This window comes from Hermetia illucens, chromosome 6 (assembly GCF_905115235.1).
Source record: "Hermetia illucens chromosome 6, iHerIll2.2.curated.20191125, whole genome shotgun sequence".
Classification (NCBI taxonomy): Eukaryota; Metazoa; Arthropoda; class Insecta; order Diptera; family Stratiomyidae; genus Hermetia; species Hermetia illucens.
In genome coordinates, this window is record NC_051854.1 from 76,399,779 (window position 1) to 76,425,372 (window position 25,594).

General features: G+C 44.3%; 2 protein-coding genes across 2 annotated transcripts in view; one reads left to right on the forward strand and one right to left on the reverse strand.

Moving 5' to 3' along the window:
- The first annotated feature begins 161 nt into the window (after nt 1-161).
- LOC119658866 (histone deacetylase complex subunit SAP18) lies at nt 162-6,029 on the forward strand. The gene is made up of 2 exons (XM_038066624.1): nt 162-437; nt 5,559-6,029. Exons 1-2 carry the CDS (start codon nt 369-371, stop codon nt 5,943-5,945), a joined length of 456 nt encoding a protein of 151 aa, XP_037922552.1. The 5' UTR covers nt 162-368; the 3' UTR covers nt 5,946-6,029.
- Nucleotides 6,022-25,594, reverse strand: part of LOC119658863 (translation initiation factor IF-2) — a 36,623-nt gene continuing 17,050 nt past the window's right edge. The window contains exons 2-3 of the mRNA XM_038066619.1: nt 6,514-7,199; nt 6,022-6,455 (exon numbers count right to left, since the gene is read on the reverse strand). Of these exons, the coding sequence (XP_037922547.1) occupies nt 6,206-6,455; nt 6,514-7,199 (936 nt within the window). The 3' untranslated portion in view covers nt 6,022-6,205. The remainder of the gene's footprint in view (nt 6,456-6,513; nt 7,200-25,594) is intronic.

The window sequence follows — 25,594 nt, forward strand, 5'->3', positions numbered from 1 at the left end:
ATCTAAAATTTGATTATTGAAAACAATAAAATCGTGATTTGAAATGGTAACTGAATGAGTGTCGTATCTAAAATGTCTAACTACAAATAAATCAATTGAAATAAATGCAAAATTCCACCATTATCAAAAAAAGATCAAAATTTAACAGTGTATTTGAGATTCATCATTCCTACAATGTTAGCAGTTGGCTGCCTTGAGTAACAAATAAATGTCAAAGAACTTTTTGGCCGTTCAATTGATTACTTGTCAAGCATTGGCTGGTTTGGCCGCTGGGGCAGTTTCTTCAATTGTTACTTAGATTGGCAAGCTGCAGTATCAACCGGGCGGCAGTGTACTTGTTGTTTGAGTACAGAAATAAATAATAAAGAATGGCAAACGTGGAGTCTATGATTGTGGAAGAAAAGCCGCCACCACCGAAGCAAGTCGACCGGGAAAAGGTGAGTTTTGATTTTTAGGTTAAAAGCCGGCTCCTTACAAATTTGGTTTTCTTCTTTAATTGAATTCGGTTGTGTTAATTTATTGTGAGAATCCCAAAGGTGTCCTATGCGCGTGTTTCTAGTCTACATGCCGCCGTGGGACAATTATTTCATTGAGTCATTCTAAATACCAACTAACAATAAGTTTTCTCAAATCTTGGAAGCGATATTCAGATGCATTCCGCGCCAGTGCTTTAGAATGCACTAATCAAGTAGAATGTATGTATGATGTTGTGTTGCGCGATGTCTCGGCACGCCAACAATGCGGCTTTCGATGACTCCTGGCACGAACGGGAATAGCAGGCAGTTCCCTACGATGCCAGTGGTTAAGGCGTGTTGTCGGTTGATCAGGGGAGCAACTTTAATGTGCGCCGTTTCTGTATCATGTCCACGAGTCACAATTTGCTCCGCAAAGTCGTTCCGTGGTGTGGATCTGCAAGCAATTAAGGGGAAAAGAACAAAAAAGTGAGCAGGGAAGCATGCTGGTGTGGGTCAGTGAGGACTGACCTGCCTGACATGCCTTTTAGGCTATAGTTAAGAAGCGAAAATGAAGAGCAAGGGGCAGATCGAAGCTAGAGTGCGATTCCGGCTTCTCTTATAAATCTGGCCAGGTGTATCCGAAAGGACCAGTCAGAGAAGGTCCAGTGAAGAACTACACAAATTGGTTCATTCAAGATCAGTCCTACTTTGGGAGAACTTGTCACACTGAAGGATGATATGGTTGTTTGTCTCGTCAACTCCACAGCTACCACATTCCGCCGAGGGGACCGCGACAATCTTGGCGGGGAGAGGAGTTTGAGAATTAGTTGTCTTGAGCTCGCCACCCACTTAATGGTGCTTCGTATGCAGGGCCTCGGCAGAGTCCCGATTTTTGAGTGACAAGCTTATAGCCAAGTGCCCACGGGTCCTCATTCACCTCGTTGACAAGGTTCTGCCAGCCGCAAACTTTGATTTTATTTATAGCGATACCCAGTCTCCTTTTTGCTGATCTATACTGTGCCTTTATGGCGCATGCCTCCTCGTTGTCGTGCCAAACGGCGGAGCTTATGACACTCCCTCCGTAGGTCCGACAATTTCTGTCTTCCACCAGCACATAGAAGGCTTGTCGCACTGGGGCCCCTCCAGGGCATGGAAACTTCACACGCTGTCGTTATCAGGTTCATCATTGAATTTACGACGGTGTCAGCTGCGACGGTACCACCCTCCGGAGCGCCCTCCAGCGCGGCTCTGCCTACTCCAAGAACTTCCCGATTTTCACCCTCGCGACATTCCATGTAAGTCGAGGAAATATACATGTTCTCTGCTCCCGCCTGCTCCAATTTGACAACGATTGGGTTGCTGGAACTCCGGTCCGGTTACAGTAAAGCGTGCAAACTCTTCCTCGCGAGGATATATGCTCTAGGTCTGTCCTGATCAATGTCTGCTGTTGAATACATGAAATTATTTGCTTTGGAAGCCTTTGATGGTTCGGTCGCCTCCTCTAGGAGGAAAACAAGCAGATTAGCTGAGGTGGGTTTCGAGTGTTGCAAATTTATCTACGTCACCCTCAGCATGATCTGCTTGCGTGGGGGGTTCGTCGGTCCCCTTCGGACCGTCGATCCTCATCTCCTCCAATAGCTAAGACATTAGATTTCTGTCTGGGATTTGTAGTCTAACCTAAAATTGATAGACAAGGGTAGCTTCCTCCAAATTACAATTTTTAGTTTTCAATGTAAATATATATTTCGGGAGCAACTTACCCCTTTAGTACTGATGAAGGGGGTAATTGCTCCCGAAATATATATTTACATTGAAAACTAAAAATTGTAATTTGGAGGAAGCTACCCTTGTCTATCAACTCCAACAGCTATCAAAATATTAGACGATGACGGCTTTACGGTTTCTTACTAGGCCAGAGGCAAATTGTAAGACGCTGCCTCACCTCTGCCCTGGGAGCAGCGTGACCGAAGCGGCTCGCAGATGTTAAGTGCTCCTTTATATAATTCGCAGAACACAACATGACTACGAATTATATTGATCGCAAATTCGCCTTATCGACCAAAGCTTGACCTGAGCTGAATTCTCAAAAAAATATTTCCAACAGCTAGTTGGCGGCGTCGATTGGATCTAGGTCGTCGTCCGGTTTTATAGAGCGAAACTTTCACCTTTGTGTTCCTGACTCCGAACCGCACTTTATAGTCTACCCTTTCCAGTGCCTACAGACACTCTCCGTTTATACGGAGCAGAAAAGATTGACTGTCTGTCTGGGGTTCCTCCTCCTTGATAACTATCCGTGTTGTGGGTATCCTGGGGTTTTGAACGCACCGGGATTGGTCGAGCTTGTCCTTATCCATCCCGATCTTCGGCAACCAGATGCGAGCGACCGATCTCCTGGGAATCTGAGAGGAATCGAAGCAGGGGATGTTCGCCTTTCACATCCAGGAGAAGCTCAATGACCAGCTTGGCCCCAACACTGGTCCACACGTTCAGCGCTAGTTTGCCGCATCTGCCAGCGCCACACGCAAATGGCTCCTGGCTACCTCGCTGAAGGGTTTCGCAGTTCGTGGCCCGTCGGCTGGCTGTTGCTGAGAGTCTTGAGATCGATTGTGTTTCAGAGCGAAGGGCTTCTCCTTCTACTCGTTTGCTTTTATATTTCTCAACAATTGCCTGGTATTTAGCGAGGTCCTTTTCATCCCGTTCGTCCACAGTACCGGCCTCTTTGTTCTTAACAATCTTGCTGAGAATATGCATGGTTTTCTGGTACTGGCTCTTGAGCAGGACACGAGATGGTCTTTGCTTTTTAGCCGGTTTCTGGTGATCGACGTTCTTATCGGTCTTTACTACCGACGTCGAGGGTTTCGAGGGTATACCTAGTACTCGCTACACCCAGCTTGGCAGCAGTGGATTCCAGGCTGGAATCCATAATGTCAACGGGGTTCGTAGATCTGATATTATTTCAAACTAAGAACTCGGCTAACTCCTACTTGATCTCTCTTGGTGACGGGTCCTGCGACAGGCCGACCAAGAAAATGCATCCAATTTCGTTACAAACAAGATGATCGGATCGAGCAATAACCCTCGGAAAATGCTAGGGCGTCCCCCGCAGTCGACGCGGCAGGACGGGCCCCGGACCTGTCGAGAAATGGGCAAGGGTTCTTGACGCATGGACGGCGTCAGGACGTAAGTAAATTAGTTCAAACAAAATAAATACGTGTCTACGCTAAATGTTGGCACCCTAACTGGAAAGGCCGAGGAACTCGCAAGATCCCTTCGGAAAAGGCGCATTGATATCTACGCTCTACAAGAAACCCGATGATCTGGTGCCAAAAGCTACGATACGAACGTGAACGTGGCGAGGTTATAATCGATTTTGCGGACTCCCATGACCTTGTACTTAAGAATACTTGGTTCATCAATCGATTGTCTCAGCTTCCTACATTTTATAGTGGAAATAGTAAAAAGCAAATCGCCGATATTCTCATAAGACGTTGACATTTTACCACCGTCACTGATTGCAAAGCCGTTCCCTATGAGACCATCGCATCTCAACCTCGGCTGTTCACTACCGTCCTGCGAATTAAGCCACCGATAAAACAGCGTGAGGAACGCACTGGTCCGCCGCGCATTAAATGGTGGCGATTTCGTGAGAAGAAAGAAGAAATGATCTCACTTACGCGATTACCAACCCTTACGAATTTAGAAGAATCGTGGACCCAGCCCAGGTAAGAAGTACATCAACCGAGATATTTAGCTTTGGAATGACGATGTTGAAATGAAGGTCCGTGAAAAGAAACGCTTCTACCACAAGTTTCCCGACGATAAAACTTCCGCTAATTGGCAAATTTATAAGAATGCCAACCAGGAAGCAAATAGCGATCGCTGTCATTCGAGCGGACTATTACAAAAATCTTTACAATAAACTGGACACTCGGGATGGCGAGAGAGATAAACCGAACACTTCTTTTGCGTTAATGACAAGAACGGTACTTTGCCTACCAACCGTCGAGCCGCGACGGATAGATGGCGAGAATACTTATTCAAGAAAGTAGAACACCATCTGACTTGCAAGAAAGTATCACAGTTCCAATATGGAAAAAGAAAGGTAGTCCAGCAGAATGTTCAAATTACCGTCCGATCCGGTTACTTTCCCATACCATTGCTTTATGCAGATGATGTTTTCCTAGCATCTGATAGCAAAAATGATCTCGAGCAACTTGTCCAGAAAATGGAATGATCGCCTCATGCAACACGATCTCAGATTGAATCTGAATAAAACTGAATTTTTGACGACCGATCCCCATGAAACAGGCTCAATCACTGTCAGCGTCAGTGACCTGCCCAGAACTGAGCCATTTAAATACCTCGGGTCAACGTTATGAAATTGTTTCACACATTAACGCAACCTGGATGAAGTGGCGTTTCACAGTTGGTGTTCTCGGATCTAAAATTTCCAGCAATCTCTCTATGGTCCTGAGTGTTGGCCGACTATAAAGGACAGTGAACGGCGTCTTAGATTGGTCTGAACATCAAAGTCGATGGTAAACGAAACAACGGTGGCTTGATACGCTGGATGGGGATTTGAAAGCCTCGAGATTGCATCCAGATCAGGCATTTGATAGGGCTAAATGACGAAACCGATCAGGACGAGCCGACCCCCCTTGTGAACGGGACAAAGGTCGTCTACGTACGCGATGTGATTGCAAGGCGGAATTGGCAATGGAGAGGTCGCACATAAAGGATTGCTGGCTACGCCATATAGTAGGATTCACTTTTCTAGATAGTTGCATGGTCACATGGGTGTGGTTGCAGCGCTATGCCTCGTCGATGGGTGGCTGTCAACTAACGATTATTAGGATTTATTTTTGGAAACCTGTTTGTGAACCATTGATTCACGCAGGTTTTCATCTCATCCTGTTCACGCATGTCTTTATGGAGAAGCAATCCACATAACCGTTTAAGTGGAGCCCCGTGTTTTAGAGCTGCCGATGTTTGTATTTATTGTGCTTATGTCTTTTGGGATGTTCATCGAGCTAAAATCTGACGTCCTCTTGCTCAATATAAAAGCGATGCATCTGTTATTCTAAAGTTTGTTTTTTTTTTCAGACATGCCCACTTCTGCTGCGAGTTTTCTGTTCAACCGGTCGTCATCACTCTGTCGCAGAATATGCACACGGGAATGTTCCAGCGAACGAATTACAAATCTACACATGGCAAGATGCCACCCTCAGCGAGTTGACATCCCTTGTTCGCGAAGTAAATCCAGACACACGCAAAAAAGGAACATATTTCGACTTCGCAATAGTTCGGCCCGAGACACGCACTAATCAGTATCGCATGCGTGAAATTGGAGTCACATGTTCCGGAATGAAGGGCGTCGACGATTCAAAAACTCTCGCACAATGCAATTTCTGCATTGGAGATTATATGGACATTAATATTACACCACCGAATCGAATTCCTCCGCCCCTACGTCGCCCGCGTCCGTACTAATATTAAGAGTGTGTAAGTTCTTTGTAGATTGTAAAGCGAATGTTCAGAAACGAAGGTAAAAATAAAACGGCGATGATTCAAATATTTTTTTCGGTTTTATCTATAAAATTCACGTTACATTATTTACAGACTTTTGTATTCACGCTTAACAATAAATAAAGACGCTTTCTCATGACAAGAAAGAAAGTATGTAGCTTCCCTGCGTTCTGGGGAAGCAAAGCTGTGCGCGACTGATCCCTCGCTAGTTATGGAGACTTAAATTAATTTCTGTAAATGGACTGGGGTGGTCCTTGTTGGGGAATAAAGGCCCCCGGTCGCTTGGATTTCTTTTTTCCCATATTTGATAAATCGACTTCGACACCATTGGGAAGGATGGCCTTATTGCCTTCATAATCGACAAAACCGCTCTGTTCAACTTGCTCGTCACGCTTGTTTGGGTCACATAAGATTCCAGTTTCGTAGTTGTATTCCCGCTTCACACCGTCTGGATCAACATATCCATATCGTCCACTGTAAGAAATTTCGAATTGTCAGGAACAGTCTGTAAGGCAGTTAGATGCACACTTACCGAGTAATGCAGTCGATTCCGATTGTCTCCTCCTTGAAAGATCCGTCGTCGTTTTCAAATCCCCAGGTGATGGAGCCATCTTCATGTTCCTCCCGGTATTTCCTAAGGATTTGAGCGACAGGTTTCTTGCGGAAATCTTCCTCCTCGATTTCTGGGACTGGTCTTCTGGCTGGAACTTGTCGAATAGTCTGGACAGCTTCTTGATCGAATTGTGGACGAGGTTCACGGTGTGCAGGACGTCTTACCACCTTCCTTTCAGGGGCTGGAGAGAATCTTTGTGCACTTATTTGGGGTGAGAATGGTCTTTCTTGTGGTTGGAATCGTGGCTCCTCGGCCGAGCTTTCTTGCTGTAGGAAATTGGGCTCAAGAGGCAACGGGGCCAGAGGACTCGGTTGGGGAGCGGGTTGAGTATTGAATTGTGGAAGGTAATTGTCTGGTGTTTCATCTTCAGGCTCCTCTGTAACAGGTTTTGCTTCTTCTAAAAGACGAGGCGTAACTGGAATTGGAATTGCGTTGGGGATTGGTGCTGGACGAGCTCCTGCAATTGGACGTCGAATTCGTACAAGCTTATCATTGCGGAATTGTGGTTTTAGTGATAGCGGAATGGCACCGGGTATGTTGAGTCGGGGTGGAGTTGGACCGCTTTGTGCCAGAATGGCAGTGACACATACGGCCAGGAATAGAAACTGGGAAATGAAAGAAAAGAAATGATTAGGACTCTGTTACTTAATATGGTTCTAACGCAATAAGCAAATTATTTCTTCTAGATAGACTACGAAACCTTCGAATTACTGGCTCTAAGCTGATCACTGCTTTTATGTTTGCAGTCTAATTACCTAAACAATAATTAGGAAGCGAAAAGCACATGAATAACGCCACGATGGAAGTACATGCAAATGCTTCCAAGCCACATACGTTTAATTACAGCTTTTCACTTAAGCATAGCATGATGTTCCAGTCGTTCCAATCCCAAGCATTTCCACAAAGGTTGGGCCCATTATGAATGCGGATTGTCTTCTGTATACCCGAATGAATCGCATTATGCATGCCCAAATGAATCGCATCAGACGTTGCTTGCGGAAATCACGTCGCAACATAATTAGGATGCTACGCACTATAATGTCTAGAAGCCTACATAATGTAGGCTGCATACAATAGCCCACCAACGATCCGAACCGCATTACAATAGCATTTCGCCCACTGCGGTCGGTATCGGTCAGGTTATTGGTCCCGATTACGAAATGCCTAAGGTGCGCCAAAGTGTTACGGTTTAAAATGCAACTCAATTATCGCATTCACTTCTCTCTCGTGAATTTCGCATGCAATCATAAATTCGAGCGAGACTTTTTTTATTGTAATTATCTTCTAAAAACAGATTGTCATTACTCGGTACTTTCAATCCAAGGCTATTTCGTTGGAAAGTTTAATTTTTTCATGTTTACTTTGGTGCTGATCTCTTTTGAGGGTTACATCAGTCACGACCTCTAATGATTATTCCGCATTGCAAATGGTTATGACTTGCAACATCTGTACTTCTTCTTGGCAGGGCAGATTTAATTTGCGGTGGTTTACCTAATATGTATGCGCAATGAGTGGCTTTGTTGAAACTTCCTTATTTGGATTTCTTTCCAGGTGACCTAATTTCCTGGTAGACAACTATTATGTAAATTATGCACGTAGGCCTGCAATATTTTTTGTAGAAAATGTTGATAAAAGCCTATATTCATAAGATGGGGAGTGAGTGAGTCTTCCCCTGAATTGAATGCGGTTCAACCACCTATGTGGATTCAGCAAAAAATAAATCGATGGCGCAACAATCCAATTTGAACTTAACATAGAGAGCGGGTGTGACAAAAGGGGGTGGAAAGGGAGGATCCTCCCAGATCCGGCGGTTTTTCGGGGGCTCGAAGCAGAAATTTCAATGAAAGCGGGGACTAATAGGAGTACCCCCATAGTTTTCACCCCAGGCCCCGTTTTTCGCATAATTTCCACTCTGGACCCGGATTTTCTCTCTACGGCGCTGATGGATAGTGTTAGAGCACTTCATTTTACGATCATAAGGAGTTAGTTGCATCCTCGTCAGGAAACTAAGTGCAGTTTTAAATCATAGGAAAGCGGGATTTTCTGCAATTTTTTCTGGTAACGAATTATAGATTCATTAGAGTACTTGCGATAGTCCTATCCAACTGGTTCGCCTGCTGGTCATGTGTTAGGGGCAAGAAGATCTATTGGGGGGATGAGCCGAAGCTGTCCTCCCTGCACTGAAGAAGGTACTAACAGGACGCCAAGCCAAAGTGTAACAGCATACGCCGAGAGCTGCGTGACTAGTGGGGAGCTTGGTTATTAATATGCAAACTCTGAATGCCTTGGCCACCTTCAGTTTTAAATAAGGCCCTTACCCTGATGCCCGATCAACCACGGTGGAGATTCTTCGTAGACTACTCTCTACTCAAGACGCGAATTCAAATAAAAAACAAAAAAAACAGCTGATAGAAGAAGAGGTGGTGGCGCCAGGCCCATGTCGGAGGAAGAGCTGCTGATATCCAGCCAGGAGACAGTAGCCGCCCAGAACAGTACAGTCAACGCCAGCCGTAGCACCGCTGTGCTGAAACCAATCGCAGTGATACCACAGAGCGAGGCTGCAGACGGACTAGTGGTTTCCTAACAGAGCTAAGGACTGACAAGAATGTTAGTCACCGGAAACTGGTTAAGAAGCAGAGGTCCACTGAAGTCCTGCTGAAGAGCCAGTGCCAGAAGGCCATACATATCCTGAGTGATTACGAAAAATAAGGAGGTCGATTAAAAGAACCTGGTGAAATACCAGGCGTTTATTGAAGAAGCAGAAGGCGACTCTCTCCTCTCTCAAACGTAATCGAACTCAACACCAGGTCGAACAAAAACACAAATGGAGCAGGGTGTGCAACGCCTCGCGCATTAAGCAACCTCTGCAAACAGGTAAGCAACAACGGTTGACGAGCACGAAGTGCAAAACCCTTCAGCGACGTGGCCTGAGGCGCGTGTAGAACTGGCGGATGGCAATTCCGCTAACGGCAAACTAGCGCTGTAGGTGTGGACCAGTGTTGCGGCCGGGCAGTCGGAGATAGTCATCGGCAAACACACGGGATCCATCTCCTGCTTCGATTCCTCTCAGCTGGTCCGTGGGTTCCACGTTATAGCAAACGAGGACCAATTCCCCAGGGGTTTTTTCGGTTCTCACTGAATGTCATCCTCTACGAGATCCGCAGGGGATCAGTCTCTCACATCTGATTGCCGAAGATCCGCATGGATAAAGACAAGCTCGTCCCTGCGCCTTCAAAACCCCAGGGTTCTCATGGACGACTGGGTAGTTATCAAGGAGGAGAAATTCCCAGCGAACAGCTTATCCTTTCGTAAGAAGAAATGCTTTAAGGAGCTCTGTTCAGAAGCGGACGTAAACCCGTGGAGGGGTGAGAATCATGATGGAACAATTCAGATGCCATTCCTCCGCGCAGATCATGCACTCCACCCTCTAACTGAAGATCACCCAAAGGTTATTCTCCTAGCAAGAGAGGGGCATTAGTCACGACGAGCTGCTAGAGATTACCGGCAGACTAGGCGACAGTGAAGCCCCGGGTCTGGATGAAGTGCCGAGTAGCTCGCCATGAAATTCAAACCGGACATGTTCGCTGAGTTGTTTAAAGGGTATATGTCGGAGGGCCTAAGTCTAAGTATGGGTTGCTTTACCGAGTATGGGTGGCCCTAGGCAAAGCCGTCGGCTCCTTATTTCGAGAGTTGCCTAACTTCATCTTACCTTAGCTCCAGTCTAGGCATCGTCACTGAAGTTAGAAGCAGGATGTGTGATCGCAGGCATGATCCTCATCGACATCTAGGCGAATGATGGTCGAAGCTTCTATGACTCATCGCCAGTTAGCACGAAGTGAAACTATTTTGAAGTGACAAAAAAATGGAATGATTCACCACCATCTGCTGGGGATGAAGGAGCTCCGGAGGAAAGTAGCAAATAACGACAAGAATCGCAGTTCTAATTCTGCCCGCGACGGAGTACCAAAGGAAATATTGCCTTAGAGAGCAAATCTCATTGAAGAGATGCTCCAAGCGCCTCTTGTACGGACATCTGGCGAGAGTATGCACAAATGTCGTTGATCGGTATGACCGATGCAGACGTTTTGGACAAACACAACAAGGATCCCAAATGTATATTGTGTGGTGAAAAAGAAGGCCTGGACAGCGGATATATTTCCGGAAGCGGATAGTGCCCTGAGTTTAAAAAGGCGCTAAATGCAGTGAGAAAACGAGGTTGATCGAAATCAACCCCCATCTAAATAGGGTTGCTCAAGATCGGCTCTCGCAGATCAACCACGAATCAGAGGTTCAAGTGGCTATGAGAACTCCATAGAAACCCTAACAATAATGTGTGGGTAGGCGATCCCACAGTCGCAGGAAAAAGAAAGAAAGCCGAACATCCCAGCCCCAACAGTGTCAGAGGCGACCCAGGTGACACCAAAGCACAAGGTCATCGACCTTCGATCAAGTAAGAGAGTGTGAGATAACGAGGTGAAGATTTAGGGAATCAACAGGCACAAGAAAGAAAAAAGGCGACCAGTCCAACAAATGGAACTAAAAGTTCAGAAGGAGGAAAACATGAAACGAAAGGTGCCAAATCGCCAGGAGGTAATTGTAATCTCCAGCAAAGGAAATCTATCTTATGCGGAGATACTGAAGAAGGTGAAATCTGACCACGACCTAAAAGAACTAAGCCTCCTTTAAAGAACTCTGCGAAGAGGCCATCATCGACCCGTCGGGAGGAGCCTATAAAGCGGTAATGGTTGAGTTGAAAGGAAGCAAAGCCCCGCAGATAAAATGCCCAGTTTTGTTGCGAAGAATAGTGACCACTCTATTCCCAGAGCAAAACAAATGCACTATTGCAGTCGAAAGAGGCAAAGGATATCCCAAGTATGGCAGAGAATGAGTTTACCATTGCCTACGAAAAGATAGGGGCTAAAAAAGCACCCGGGCTGGAGGGAATACCAAACGTGGCTTTGAAGGCGGCGATAAAAGCAAGATCGTAGTGGTTCATTTCTACTTTTAATACGTGCTTGGAAGAGGGCACCTCCCCGACTCAGTGGAAAAGGCAAATGCTGGTTCTGCTACCAAAGAGTGGTGAATCACCTGGAGAGCCATCGTCGTATCGTCCCATTTGTTTGTGGGACAGTGTGGGAAAGTTGCTGGAGCGCATTATTTGCAACAGGCTGCTCCCAGTTGTAGAGGAATCAGGAGGCATGCCTACACAACAAAACGGTGTAGCCTTAAGGACCAAGAAGCGAGAATGCTTCAAGGAACTTTGGGTAGAGGCAGGCCAAAGCCCCTGGGGAACAGCGTACAAGGTGGTTATGAAAAACATGAGAGGGCGAACACCATAACTGACATAGTTTAACCAGTTTTGCCCTCGAAACCGAATAAGCCCAAGACATCCATCATTATACCGCCCGATTTGCCTCATCGACACGGTAAGAAAGATGCTCGAAGGGCCATCTACAATAGACTGCTCCCTATCATTGAATATAAGGATGGACTATCGGATCGACAATTTGGATTTCGACAACACTCAACGATCGACGCCGTAGACATTATTTTGAAGCTGACTCGTGACGCGATGTCGTCTAATAATGGACGTCAAAAATGCGTTTAATTCCACTAGCTGGGAGTGGATAAAAAACTCACTGACTAAAACGGATGTCCCTTGTGATATGACTAAGCTCCTCGAAAGTTACCTCTCGGAGAGGACACTTTGGTATGACACGGATGAGGGATTCAAGCAGTACACTGTCACCGCAGGAGTACCACAGGGCTGAGTGTTGGGTTCTTTCCTGTGGAACGTCATGTACAATGGGGTCCCTGTCCTTCCCGTGCCAAAGAAGGCAAAGGAGGCCACGATAATCGGTTTCGCAGATGATCGAGCTGGGGGTGATGATTGAGGCTAAAATCAATTTCAAGGGATACATGGACTACACGATTTAAGTCAAAGAGGAGGAGCCTGGAAGACTCCCTAAAAATCAACCGAAGCTCGCAAAACATCGTCGGGGAAATGCTGAAGTCGGAGGTAAACTGGTGTACGGTGAACTCCGCAATCAAAATTATGCAGGAGGAACTTGGAAAAGCGGAGTGCGCAAGGAGGATGTGAAGAATGAAAGCTTTGGTCGCTTAAAGCGCAGTCCACCCCGCGATGTAATGCTTTGCGATGGTTCTGCGGGGAGGGAAGAGGGAGAAAGTGGAAGTGGCTTTAGTGGGTGAGAATCCCACACACTGGTGCAAGTTACTGTAACTTTGTTAGTAATAGTATGATTTTAATTAAACTTGGGGACAATATGCTTCATATTATATTTTATATTACTAGCAACTTTTATAAATCTGGGTTAAATTTAAGGGGGGTTCTACTCAATTTCCCCCAAAATATGGTAACATACTATTATTAACTAAATTTGAATAGATATCGATATGGAGAGTATTTTGAGGCATGGACACCATATAGAGGCAGCTTCATCAATTTTTTCAGATTTTTCGGTTGGGTAGTTTCTGAGATTGAGTCCGTTAAAGAAATCATCACTTTCCACCCCTCCCACTTCCCGCCTTTTTAACAAATATCAAAACTAAGAAGAACCGGCTTCGAAAAACATGACTATATTCGGTGAAAAAAAAAATTTACACCTCCCTTTTACATGTATGGGGACCCCCCCTAAATCTCAACGTAGGAGGATATTACTCGCTGCATGCTGGACATTCACACTTCCCACCTTCTTACCAAATTTCGTGTCAATTGGTATAGCCGTTTCTGAGAAAAGTGCGTGTGACAGAGAGACAGACAGACAGCCGAAATCCAAAAGAACACCAGGATGATCTGCTAAAGCGATGGATAAGCAAACTTTCATGGAGGTGTGGCTAGATCTGTCTAGCAAAGCAGGCACCTCCACGGATAGAGCTCTCCATGTTACAGAAGGCATCTCTAAAGCATGTGACGTGTCGATGCCTAGGAAATGCTCATTCACCAATAGAAGACCCAATTATTGGTGAAATAGTGAACTTGCCAGCCTTTGATCGATTTGCCACAGAGTCAGACGAACAGCTCAGGCAATAGGTAGGATCGATCAAGGGTAAAAGGGGCATGCCTATTGGGTAGCTCGCAAAAACCTCAAGCTCGCCATCCAGCGGAGTAAGAGGGAATGTTTTAAAGAGCTCTGTTTGGGGTAGCGCCTATAAAATCGTGACAGGACGATTGAAGGCCGATCATTTCCGCAGATCACGTGCCCTATGCTCTTCTTGAAAATAATCCAGGGGTTATTTTCCCAACCAGAGGGGTTACTGACACCTTCCAGCGTCCCCTGAATGTGACGCCGATTCCACCAGTCACCAGGGACGAGCTGCTGCAGATCTGCAGTTGAATAGACGTATGTCCGAGAGTATCTTTCCTGCACCGTGGAAGCGGCAGAAGCTGGTGCTGCTGCCTAAGGCTGGCAAACCACCAGGGGAACCGTCTTCCTATAGACCCATATGTCTTCTAGACACTATGGGGAAAATGTTGGAGCGGATTATTTATAACAGATCACTTCCAATCTTTGAGAGCCAGGGGGGCCTTTCTGATAGGCAGTATGGGTTTCGTAGAGCCAGATCAACCATTGATGCCATCAAAATGATTACTAGTTTGGACGAAAATGCCATTCATGGAAGCGGTTGAACCAGCAAATATTGTGTGGTGGTGACTCTGGATGTGAGGAATGCATCCAACTCGGCCAATTGGAACCTATACAAAAGTCTCTGGCGACGATTAGTGTTCCCACCTACCTCGCCGCTATTGTCGATAGCTACTTGGATGAGCGAACGCTCTGGTATAATACCGATGATGGACCCAAGGAGTACGTTGTCTCCGTAGGTGTCCCACAGGGCTTTGTACTGGGCCCACTACTGTGTAACATCATGTATAATGATGTACTTAACCTTCCGGTTCCGGAGGAGGCCACGGTGGTGGGTCACGCGGATGATATAGCACTGGTTGTGATCGCAAAGCATCTCGAGGATGCTGAGTTGTACTCAAGCGAAGCAATCAGTGTTGTTAAGGCTTGGCTAAAGAGTGCTTGACTGGCACCCGCGGAGGAAAAGACGGAAGCGGTCCTCGTTACTAAGCGCCGCAAAAGAAATTACGCCTGCATTAGAATCGGGAATCGTATCATCACTTCCAAGCCGGCCATCAAATACTTAGGGGTGATGATAGACGGAGGACTTAATTTTAAGCAGCCCATAGAGCATACTTGTAAAAGAGCATCCACCACGAGTATGGCTCTGGCAAGGATGATGCCGAACGTAGGAGGCCCGCGGCACACTTGCAGGCTGCTCATAGCCAGGGTGGTGAGCTCTATCATGCTGTATGCAGTCCCAGTTTGGGGAAAAGCACTGCAGGTTTTAGGCAATACACATAAATTGAGTACGGTTTACAGAAGAACATCCCTAAGGATGTGTTCTGCCTTCAGGACCGTCTCAGACGATACAGCGTTCGTCATCTCGGGAATAATGCCGATTAACATCCTGGCAACCGAAATGGTGAACATTTATAACACCAGGTCCATCTCTCCCTTATCTCAGGTGAAAAAAGCCAAAAGGGAGAGATCCATAAGCAGATGGCAACAGAGATGGGACCAGTCAGAAAAGGGTCGTCGGACTTACAGGTTGATTCCTTCCATCGGGGAGTGGCTGGAGAAAGCATGGGGAGATCAATTATAACCTTACCCAGTTTCTCACCGGCCATGGAGGGTACCGTCAATACCTGTACAGGTTTAAAGTGGACACCTCGTCTAATTGTCCAAACTGCGGGGTCCCAGAGGATCCAACGCACGTTTTCTTCCAGTGTCCTAGGTTCGTGGAAGAAAGGAGGAACCTAGAGGAAACTCTAGGTGAAGTGCTATCACCGGAAAATTTTGTCCGGAGAATGGTAGCCTGTCAGGAAGACTGGGATGCGATCAATTCCATGATCGCAGTAATCCAGGATAAATTGCGAAAAGCAGAAGAAGTGAGGAAGACGCGGTTACGAACCCCGCGGGTAGACGAAAGGAGACCTAGCTAAAGTAAGCTAACTCCGCCCCGTGATTTAATACCTAAAGGTGGTTCCACGGGGTAGGGGGGGGGGAGTCGGGGGTGGTTTTAGTGGGTAAAAATCCCACACTCTGGCGTGCCCAGACCAGAGTCTTTTGAAGATTTCCACCTTCTGAAAAAAAAAGAAAAAGAGAGACAGACAAACAGACGGACAGACATGCACCGCCTCGATTCTAATAAGGTTTTGTTTCACACAAAACCTTAAAAAGACGGACAGACGAACGGAAGAACTTTAGGGTCACAGTAGGAATCTAAATTACCATGTGCGGCAGCTAGGGATGCTTGCGAACACTAATAATGCAGTGTGGATGCCGTTTACCCCACAACAGAGAAGCTGGAAATTGGAGTGAAGTTAAGATAAAAACATGATGCAGGAACAAAAAGATTTTTTTTTGAAAACATTTACGAGTAAAAAAGTCCAGCGTTTCTGAATGCTTCCGAACTCTTTGTGCTACTATAAATTCTGCTGTATCAAGGTTGTTGCAATTCAATCGTTAATGCGTAGTGAACAGAGAATAAAAAAATTTCTTACAAAAAAAAGTCATGAATGTAAGCATACCCAGGTATACCTGCGAAGCAGTTCCTGGTCGATTTATTCTTCTAGTTTTTCTACGAGTATCTAGTTCGCTAAGATTTTGATAGAAGAAGTGGCCAAGGTTAATTAGATCACAAAAAGGCAGAGTTGAGAGCAAGTCAAACATCCTTCCCTCGTATATGAGTTGAAGTGATGGCTACAGCGGACAATACAATATTATCAAGTCAAGAGTTGGGAGTAGATATGCATAAAGCACCAACAGCGGCTACAGGTTGCCGGTTTTTCAGCTCCGTCTTGCATAATGTTCCAGGTGTACATTCTGCTCACATGCTAAGATCGGTTTTATTAGAGTCGCTATTAACACGTTTATTGCTTCGATTTGTAATTTCAGTAATATGCGGTGTACACTGTAGTCCCCGCACAAACTCACGAAGGGTGTTAGCCTTGGCGGATACACGCAATTTTATGCAGAATAGGCTGAACACGACTACATACAAGGCTGCCAATATTCATATGAACTGATCTAGTGTAGCAGGTTGACATTAAACAGCCGCAGGCAATTACAGGTAAGTGATAAAGGTGACTTGTTCCAGTCTTTCACTGCACACTATGATCGCCTCAGTATGTGCAGGGGCCTGTGACTGACTGTGGCTTGACGTGGCTCCAAACTGCGGCTAGAGGATCAATTACTTGGCGGATGAGTATCAGCTTAGTGTCCTACATTCAAGTTGGATACAGGTTAATCAACAATTGCGTCGTCTATGATCTTAGAATGGAATATTGAATCCGGGGGATCCTACCCTCTCGAAAGCCACAATATTACCAATTTCCATTGGACGCTGGATGTTATGATGCAACTGCTTTCCAGAAAGTATACCAGGCTCTAGTGGCGAAAGTTATATCGAAAATTGAAGGAGACTGAATTCGAGAAGGTGGCCTATAAGTGGACCGGTATTTTGATCGACCGTGAATTGGTCCAATTAAAAGGTTTCCTTGCATCACTATAATCCATAATTTAAAAAGCGAACTTTCATTGAACAAGCCTCAAATGTGAGCAACTGATACAAACGAACTTGTGGCTGATATTGAAAGTGAAATGTCCAAGGTCGTTTTCGTGCGACTTACAATTATGTCTACCGCATGAGTAGCATTTGTGTGAACAGGTACCGGTAATTGGAGAAAATATCTCCAGCGTCTGGCAGCATTCACAATTCAGATTCAGTCCCGCCATATGAACTTGCATGGACGGCATGAAGTGCATCTTAAAAACCAATAACAATACATTATAACTTTCTGTGTTATCTGACTGTGAGTGGATATGATGAATGACGGAGTGTAAATCAACTGAGATGTAAATCTGAAATTGAAGATGCACGAGCGAGTCGGATTGGGAGCTCAGTATCTTCGTTTCCATCCATTATCATGGGATAATTAAAAATTGCCTTGTGCATGATCAAAAGCGGTTAATGATGTTGTGTAAGGTGGAAACCAGAGTAATTTACCGGCAAAATGCCCTTTTTGCTCCATCGAGTCGGTACTGCGAAACTGAGACTTAATCTTAATTGCGTTTTGATCAGTTACGCAAATTGAGAGCGTTCGTAGATGTAGCCTGATATTGCTATCGGCATAATTTTTATACTATGCTAAGTTCATTATGTTAACTTGACCAATCTCTCTGAAAATGAAGCGTTTTAAGGTACTGAGTAAAGCAAACCCTCATTAAAATCGGTTTACTGTTTATCCGTTCCGCTGACTCTCTGTTTTCTTTGTTTATGGCTGCAGATGGAAATCTTAGAAAGATACTGAGGCGCCAGGTTCCAGCAGTATCTAGGATTCACTCCTACTAAAACCACCCATAGTGTCTCCTTCTTTCTTCCCAAGTAATACTTTGCGGTGAGGACGGCGCTTTAAGAAACCAACCCTTCTGCTCTTCGTGGCCACCTTGCGCTCTATGCTTTTGCAGGTTCCACCTGAATCCTCTTAATTGCGGAGTTCACTGGGCACTAGTTTTACCCCGACTTCAGCGTTTCCACGACGATGTTTTGAGGGGTTATGCTAATTTTCAAAAAGTTTTCCACGCTCCTCCTGAATCAATAGATAACAGAACATGACATGCCGTGAGTCCTTAGCTCCTTAAGGAGAAACATCCAATTTGAATCGGTCCAAATGATGTGTTACAGGAAACCGAATTGGATCAGGTAGTAGTTAATCTGTCCGCGTCATCTCTGAATGCACTCCTCAATACGATCAATCAGAATGTGAGTCCAGTAAACCCACTACAACTCCCGCCTAGCCGCCCTTTGGTATTCTTTTCAAGTAGATTCATTCCAAACACCCTGCTTCACCAGAGTTTATCCTAAAGGCACTGCACACCCTTGACGCCACTAAGCGGTAAGTCATGTTTACTCGCTAGTACTTTCCCCCAGACTGATGCCACGTACAATAGTGCAGATGGAACCATTCCGGCTACAAGTCATATGCGGCTATATCTTGGGTCTACAATGTTAGGCATTATTCCTGCAAGCGATACGCTTGTATGGGCCGCTTTCTCACAAGCATGATCCAAGTGTCCCTTGAAATTGATCTTTGTGTTAATCCTCATCTTCAGATATTTGATTACGGGTTTAAAGTGATGACCAACATGACCAATATGGATACGCAACGGGTTCCTTTTCCTACGGTTGGGAATCAACACCGCCTCCGTCTTTCATTCCATAAAGTAAAACTTAACTGTCTTCATCATCATCATCATCAACGGCGCAACAACCGGTATCCGGTCTACGTCGGCCTTAATAAGGAACTCCAGACATCCCGGTTTTGCGCCGAGGTCCGCCAATTCGATATCCCTAAAAACTGTCTGGCGTCCTGACCTACGCCATTGCTCCATCTTAGGTAGGGTCTGCCTCGTCTTCCGGGTGGGATCATCCTCATCCATACGGATTAAGTGACCCGCCCACCGTAACCTATTTAGCCGGATTTTATCCATAACTTGACGGTCATGGCATCGTTCATAGATTTCGTCATTGTGTAGGCTACGGAATCGTCCATCCTCATGTCGGGTGCCAAAAATTTTTCGGAGGATTTTTCTCTCGAATGCGGCCAAGAGTTCGCAGTTTTTCTTGCTTGCTTCAACTACACTTTAATGGCCCTGATGATTTCATTAGCATACACTTCAACATTTTCAGAATATTTTGCGATGGGAACGATGACTAGATGAATCGAAACCGATTATCGTGCCCTCGTATGACGTTCCATAGGAGCGGACCCAGTATTGAACCCTGTGGTATTTAGATTTCGCATCCGCATCGTGCCAAAGTGCCCTTTTCGAAAGGTAGTGGAGAAAAAGCTCACTGGCTAAAATGAGTGTCCCTAACCAATTGATAACTTTCGAGGACTTTAGTTAAATATCTAGTGGCACCCGTTTAAGCCAATGATCTATTTATCCACTACCAGCTGGCTCAATTTTTTGCCCATTTTTGACGTCCAATGCCATCACGGCATTGCATTTATTGGACAACATGGCGTTTCAAGTCACCTTCAAAACTTGGTTGACTTTGACGAAAACCAAACTGGCGCTCCAATGATAATAATTTTTGGCGCAACAATCCAATTGGATCATGCCTTGACCGCAACGGTGCACTATAGTATACTGTAGGAGGTAATGTGGTCAACATTGCGCTACTCATTTACAGCTGAGTCGACTGGTATTCGATATCCAGTCCCAATAGAAATCCCTCTGTGAACAGTGACACTTGAACCTCGACCTTCCGCTACGACAGCTCAGCGGTCCAACCACTGAGTCAGCCGGACATCGCTTCGATAGGCCATCCCTATATATGATACTATAATAGCAAGAAGTCTATTGTAGATGACCCTTTCTAGAATTTTCCTATCGTGTCTATAAGGAAAATCGGTTGGAATGATGCAATACTAATTTTGGTTTCTTGGAGCGAGTGGGAAAACATCTTCTATCATGACTCAAATACGGTGATAAACCATTCGGGTCTACCCTTAACAGCAAATTTAGGGCCTCTACTGGGAACATAATCCATCCTGGGAGCTTTTGTATTACCGATTCTCCGACAAATCTCCATAAGTTCCTTCTCAGTTACTGCAAGCATGGTGAAGACTCTCTACGCTTGTTTATATTTTGCGCTCCTCTGTATGCAGAGGAAAAGTGCCAGTGGGGCAGAAGATGTGGGCACGTCAGTTATGATGTTTGCCCTCCACTTCTTCGTAACAAACCTCTACACTATTTCCCCAAAGGTTTTTGTCTGCCTTCGCACAAAATTATTTGAAGCATTCTTCCTTACTGATGCTTATAGCCTGCTTAAGCCTACCTCGAAGGTTCGCGTATAATTTTCGTCTTTCGCTTAAGTTTGGATTTCCTCTAAATCGGCAGAACCTTCTTGTTCGACAGTATAGACCCCACAATTACCCAATTTCTTCGTTACATAAATAATTTGACCTCATGGCAGCATCACATGCAATCATTACGCATCTCATCATTTGTGGTACTTTTTCTGAATCTGTAGAATCAGGGTTAAGGTCTGCAATAGCATCTCTATGAATACCTCTTCAAACGTTTTAACGAACCAGCCCTGATTTTTAGCTTCGCGGGAACACACATCGTCGCATGGCTCATTTTGTATTTGGAGGAAAATTGCTTGGTGGTCACTATGAGTATTGTCCCCACCGACAAAACAGACCATTCTCCTCGCCAATGTGTATCCATATATGTCTTACATGTCGACTATTGAGCCTGAGCCTGTCCCACGAAAAGTGGATAGATTTCCGTGGTTTGCAAACACCAAGTCTAACTCCGCGAAAACCTAGAGCAAAGTACAGTCCCTGGTGTTTGTAGTTCGACTGCTCCATCCACAAATATTCTGCTAGAATTTTGGGGTTTCGAGTTCTTGCATCCAAAATTAGCATACTTAGGATTTCCTCGCATTGTGTGGACGTTACGCTTGGCGGAGCATTTGTCTGTCTGTCTGTCACGCGCACTTTCTTCAGAAAAGGTTACTCCAATTGATGTTAAATTTCCTGGTAAGGTGGAAATTCGGCATTCCCACGTATACAGTGAGGAACATCGTTCTACCTTGAGTTCAAGGGGTCCCATTAAAGGAAAAAGTGGGGGGGGGGCGGGTATGGGATATTTAGTGGAAGGTCACGATTTGTAGTTTTCGAAGATGGCTTCTTTTTCGACATTTGGTGAAAAAGGGTAGAATACGGGGTTGGAAAGTTATCATTTCTTTCACGGAACCATTCGCCGAAGCTATCAAACCGGAAAATCTGAAAAAAATTACCTGACACGTTTTCCATAGTTAATGACCTGCGTGACAGTCTTAAGATTTTTTTGAAAAGAGTAATATTGAAGTTAGCCATTACGATACGTTTTCACGACTTTGTATTTATTCTTGCTTTAAGGGTTGAAGTCCCTTGAATCCAGGGGGTAGTACGTGTGTTAGAGGCATCTCCGTAGGGAGAAAATTCTAGAAAATACTTCGAGTGAAAACTATGTCAGCCCCTTTACTATTATTCCCAAAGGCTTAGCTATTATGTTGTATGTTTATTCCGGGCTACCCATAAAATTTCAAATTTGTGAAAAACTCCCCCACCTGCCCTCCTCTTCTTAGGAATGAGCAAAGTAAAGTTGACTTGTTTACCTCCTGCATTCCGCATTATTTGCGCCAGGACCACACTTTTCACATCTATGCATTTTCGACCAAGCTGGAAGACAATGGTTTCACTCAGATTGGAAGTGAACTTGAATATAGCTTTGAGCACATTTCCAGTAATTTGACTGCACATTTCCAGTAACTCTTCTCTGATTGTTCCGTTTACTACTATTATCTCCAAAATCTTATAGGATAGTGAAGGTCCCTCCTTCGCTAAGGTAGTAATTCCTGAATGACAATGAAATGAGTGCACATGATTCCTCGTAGGACGGTTAAATAGCCCTACCATAATCTTTCAGAGATCGACCAAAAACATATGCCCGTTTCTGAGCAGAAACTTTCTTCTTGCTTCGCTAAGCAAGCTATTTGCAGTTTCTTTAGATGTCTCTTTTAGGCTTGTTCTTACCATAATAAATCTTACCCACCTCTGGTCTATTTGTCGGATATTGCTCCGGTCGGAGTGGATTGAAATAGATAGGCGGAGCCTATTTAGAGAAAGATACTCTCCGCAATCCTCTCCTCTTTGTGAGAAATCTATTTCTTTGACAGGTCAATCCGCGAAATAATCCTTACTCTTTACACCAATCACCTCCAGAAACGGGTCTCTAAGACCGAATTGAACCCTGATACTTTCAGGGAACTCAGAAAAACTTGTCCTAATCTAGACAAAACCACCCAATAAACCACTTTCCTCCCACAAAACATCAACAAGGTGATCATCCTAGCAAACCGAATCCATAGACAATTTCACTCTTTACAAACCTTTTACCGCCAATATGGACTCGATTTTAAACTTTCCGAAATTCTGATTTTCCATCAGCTACCCGGTGAGCGAATTTTTAGCTTTCTAGACGGACGGAAATCCCTAGTCAATATCCAATACCATATTTATCTTTCTATATTTGCCCCGCTGACATTACCCAGTGTTCAGCCCTTTATGCAACCCTTTTCTCCCTGTTCACCCTTGACATCCCCAAACCAACTCCACCCCGTGTTCTCCCTCCTATCCCTAATTCTTCAATACGCGCATGATCTCATCCTTTATACTTCTAGCAAGGACATTTTCCCTAGTGAAGCTTCTCTGAATTCCCATTTAGACGAGCCGAAAATGTGGAGTGCCATCGGAGCTTTGCCACTCAAAATCCAAGACGATTCTATCTAAATTGTGAAGGATGTTACCTTCCTTGGAGTGACAATGAATTCCCATCCCGCCCACGTCCTTCATATAACTGAGGCAGTGAATTTCAGACCCTGGTGTCCTATCCTGAAACACAAAAAACTTGATTTATCAAATTCAATGACCCCATCTAAAAGAGTGCAGAATCCTTTGTTACTGCGCCAAAATATTCAGAAAGGAAGACCGCTCCAAATACCCCAAATCTTCTTCCGACTCATCTATTTCCCCAGATCTTCTTATCTTTCCAATCATAAAACCGTCTGTTTGATCCCAAATTAGAGTAGTCTCCTACAATGGTAATTACTCCGATTTCCAATTTTATAAACCGTTGCATCATAAATGCTCGTCCTAGCTTCTGATCCCAACCTCTCTCCCGCTTGTTACCCATCCTACTCTCCCTCCTTTTTCCTTTCCCGTTCCACCTGTTTTGATTATGCTCATCGAGTGGAGGTCTTTTCGACTTTTCCTCCAAAATGACATGTAAATAGGTTTTTTATTATATACATTTCTTCAGTGAGTTAGGCTAGGCCATGTGTTATATCTTAGATTAAGTTAGAGTAGTCCTTAACGAAGTCATAACATTTTGAAGTTCTTCGTAAAATAAAAAATGTTGCTTTTCGTTTGGGTCACGCTGCTCCCAGGGTGGAGGTGAGGCAGCATCTGATGAGTTGGCTCTGCCCTGAACGAAACTGGTGACCGTTTTGGTTTTCTTACTTTTTTTAATTGAACTAGACATTCATAGAAACATTTGCATTGTATGTCTTCTGTTTACCCATTCGGGGAGCATAGGTCATTACATAGTTTCTTTTACGCATTGTACCTTTTCTCCCTATTTAGTTTTTATTGAGGTTTTGCTTCAGTTTTATTCTCATCATACCTAATGTTTTGCAAGTGATAAGCTTATAGCAGCGAGACAAATACGAAGGCGAACACCAATATCCATGACAACCGGGATTCGAAATCGGAGCAACGAGACCGATAGGCTGGGGCTAAACCGCAGCTCAACTAGTGTGCAATCAAAGAAATACTTTGTTATTCAGATTTTTAAATTTAGTTTTACCGACCAAATGGAATGAAAAGATTCAGGGAAAAAGATTGGAAAAACGTATTAAAGTACTGAAAATTTGACAATACTTTTATATTAAGTTAAATCGAAGGTTATTGAAAGTGAGGGCGTGGTGCTTGTGTTCAAGCAGACTCTCTTCGCTGATCTCTTCTCTAGGGCTACAATGTACCACATCCTTCAGGTATAGATAGGTCTCGGTTCCAAAAATAATATAATGGAACCTACATTCTTCACAGATTTTTTTTCACTATCGGACAGCAAAAACTCCATTGGAGCCATCGTGCTCGTTAAGGCTTTAATTCGGAAGCAGGAACTTCGTAAAGAGCACAACAATTTAGAAGCTGATTCATGAGCTAACAAAGGTTTGATATATACCAAAGACCTCACAAAAACTTCAAATAATATGAAGGGTGAAGTATAAGTAAGCAGAGTGTATCTACTGTGCTTACCTACCTTTAAGATACATATGTATGTATATATTTCATGTATTTTAATAAAGATAAAAATATGATAAAACCAATTAAATACTCAGAATATAAATCTCATTCAAAGAATGGAATGTGTACATGTATAATAATAATTACAGTATATTGTTTGTAACCAGGAAGTACTCTGAGGCAACGAGGATTACATTGCTTCAAGGAAGTGAAACCAGGTGCAATCAAGCTGCAACTCCCATGCCATCGGACTCGGACTCATACTCTTTATCATAATATCCAATTATGTAAAATGGTAGCAGTAGTTGCTTTTCATGAAGTTGTCGAGCAGTTATTCAGCTAACTGGATACACATATATATGTATAAGTCCAGAAATGTTCGTTATTTATTACAAGAACTTTCGCTAACATTGACACTATCGCTAACATCCGAAATACCAAGACCCAAGTAATTACCCTTCTATGGTCATATCAACCTTTAACTGCTCAACCAGTTATGGCAATTCACAAAGGAATTCCAAAGTATTGCATACACAGAAGTTCAGAGTTACATACATAGTTGATAAACTGGACGCGAGTATTCCACCATAACCTGGCCGGAACACCTTTGCTCGCATAAGCCAGAAATAGTGAAGCAATAGATACTAATCGCAAACCAGTTGCGTTGTTTGGGTGGCTGTTTCCTACTATGATAGAATTCGCAAAAGATATTGCACATAAATGAGCCTGGCGTAGTACAATTCTTTCGTCGCAATGGAGTATGCACTTGGCCAAGCTTTCATTTTGGAAGTCAGAAAAAGGCACCAAGAAAGAAAGAAATTTTTGGTTGCGATATTTTTAGTATGGTTTACTCTGGGTGAATCTCAGATGTCTCACTAAGATACCTTTTATATTTTGAGAAGATTCATTGATCAACCCTAATTTTCACTTTTTCATAAGAATCGAAGTTTTATTCCTAGGTCGCCAGGGTTTTCCAAAATCTTTGCTAATGAGGAATCATCAGGAAACAAAGATGTCCGGAAGTCCTGGTACCAAAACCCCTATGAT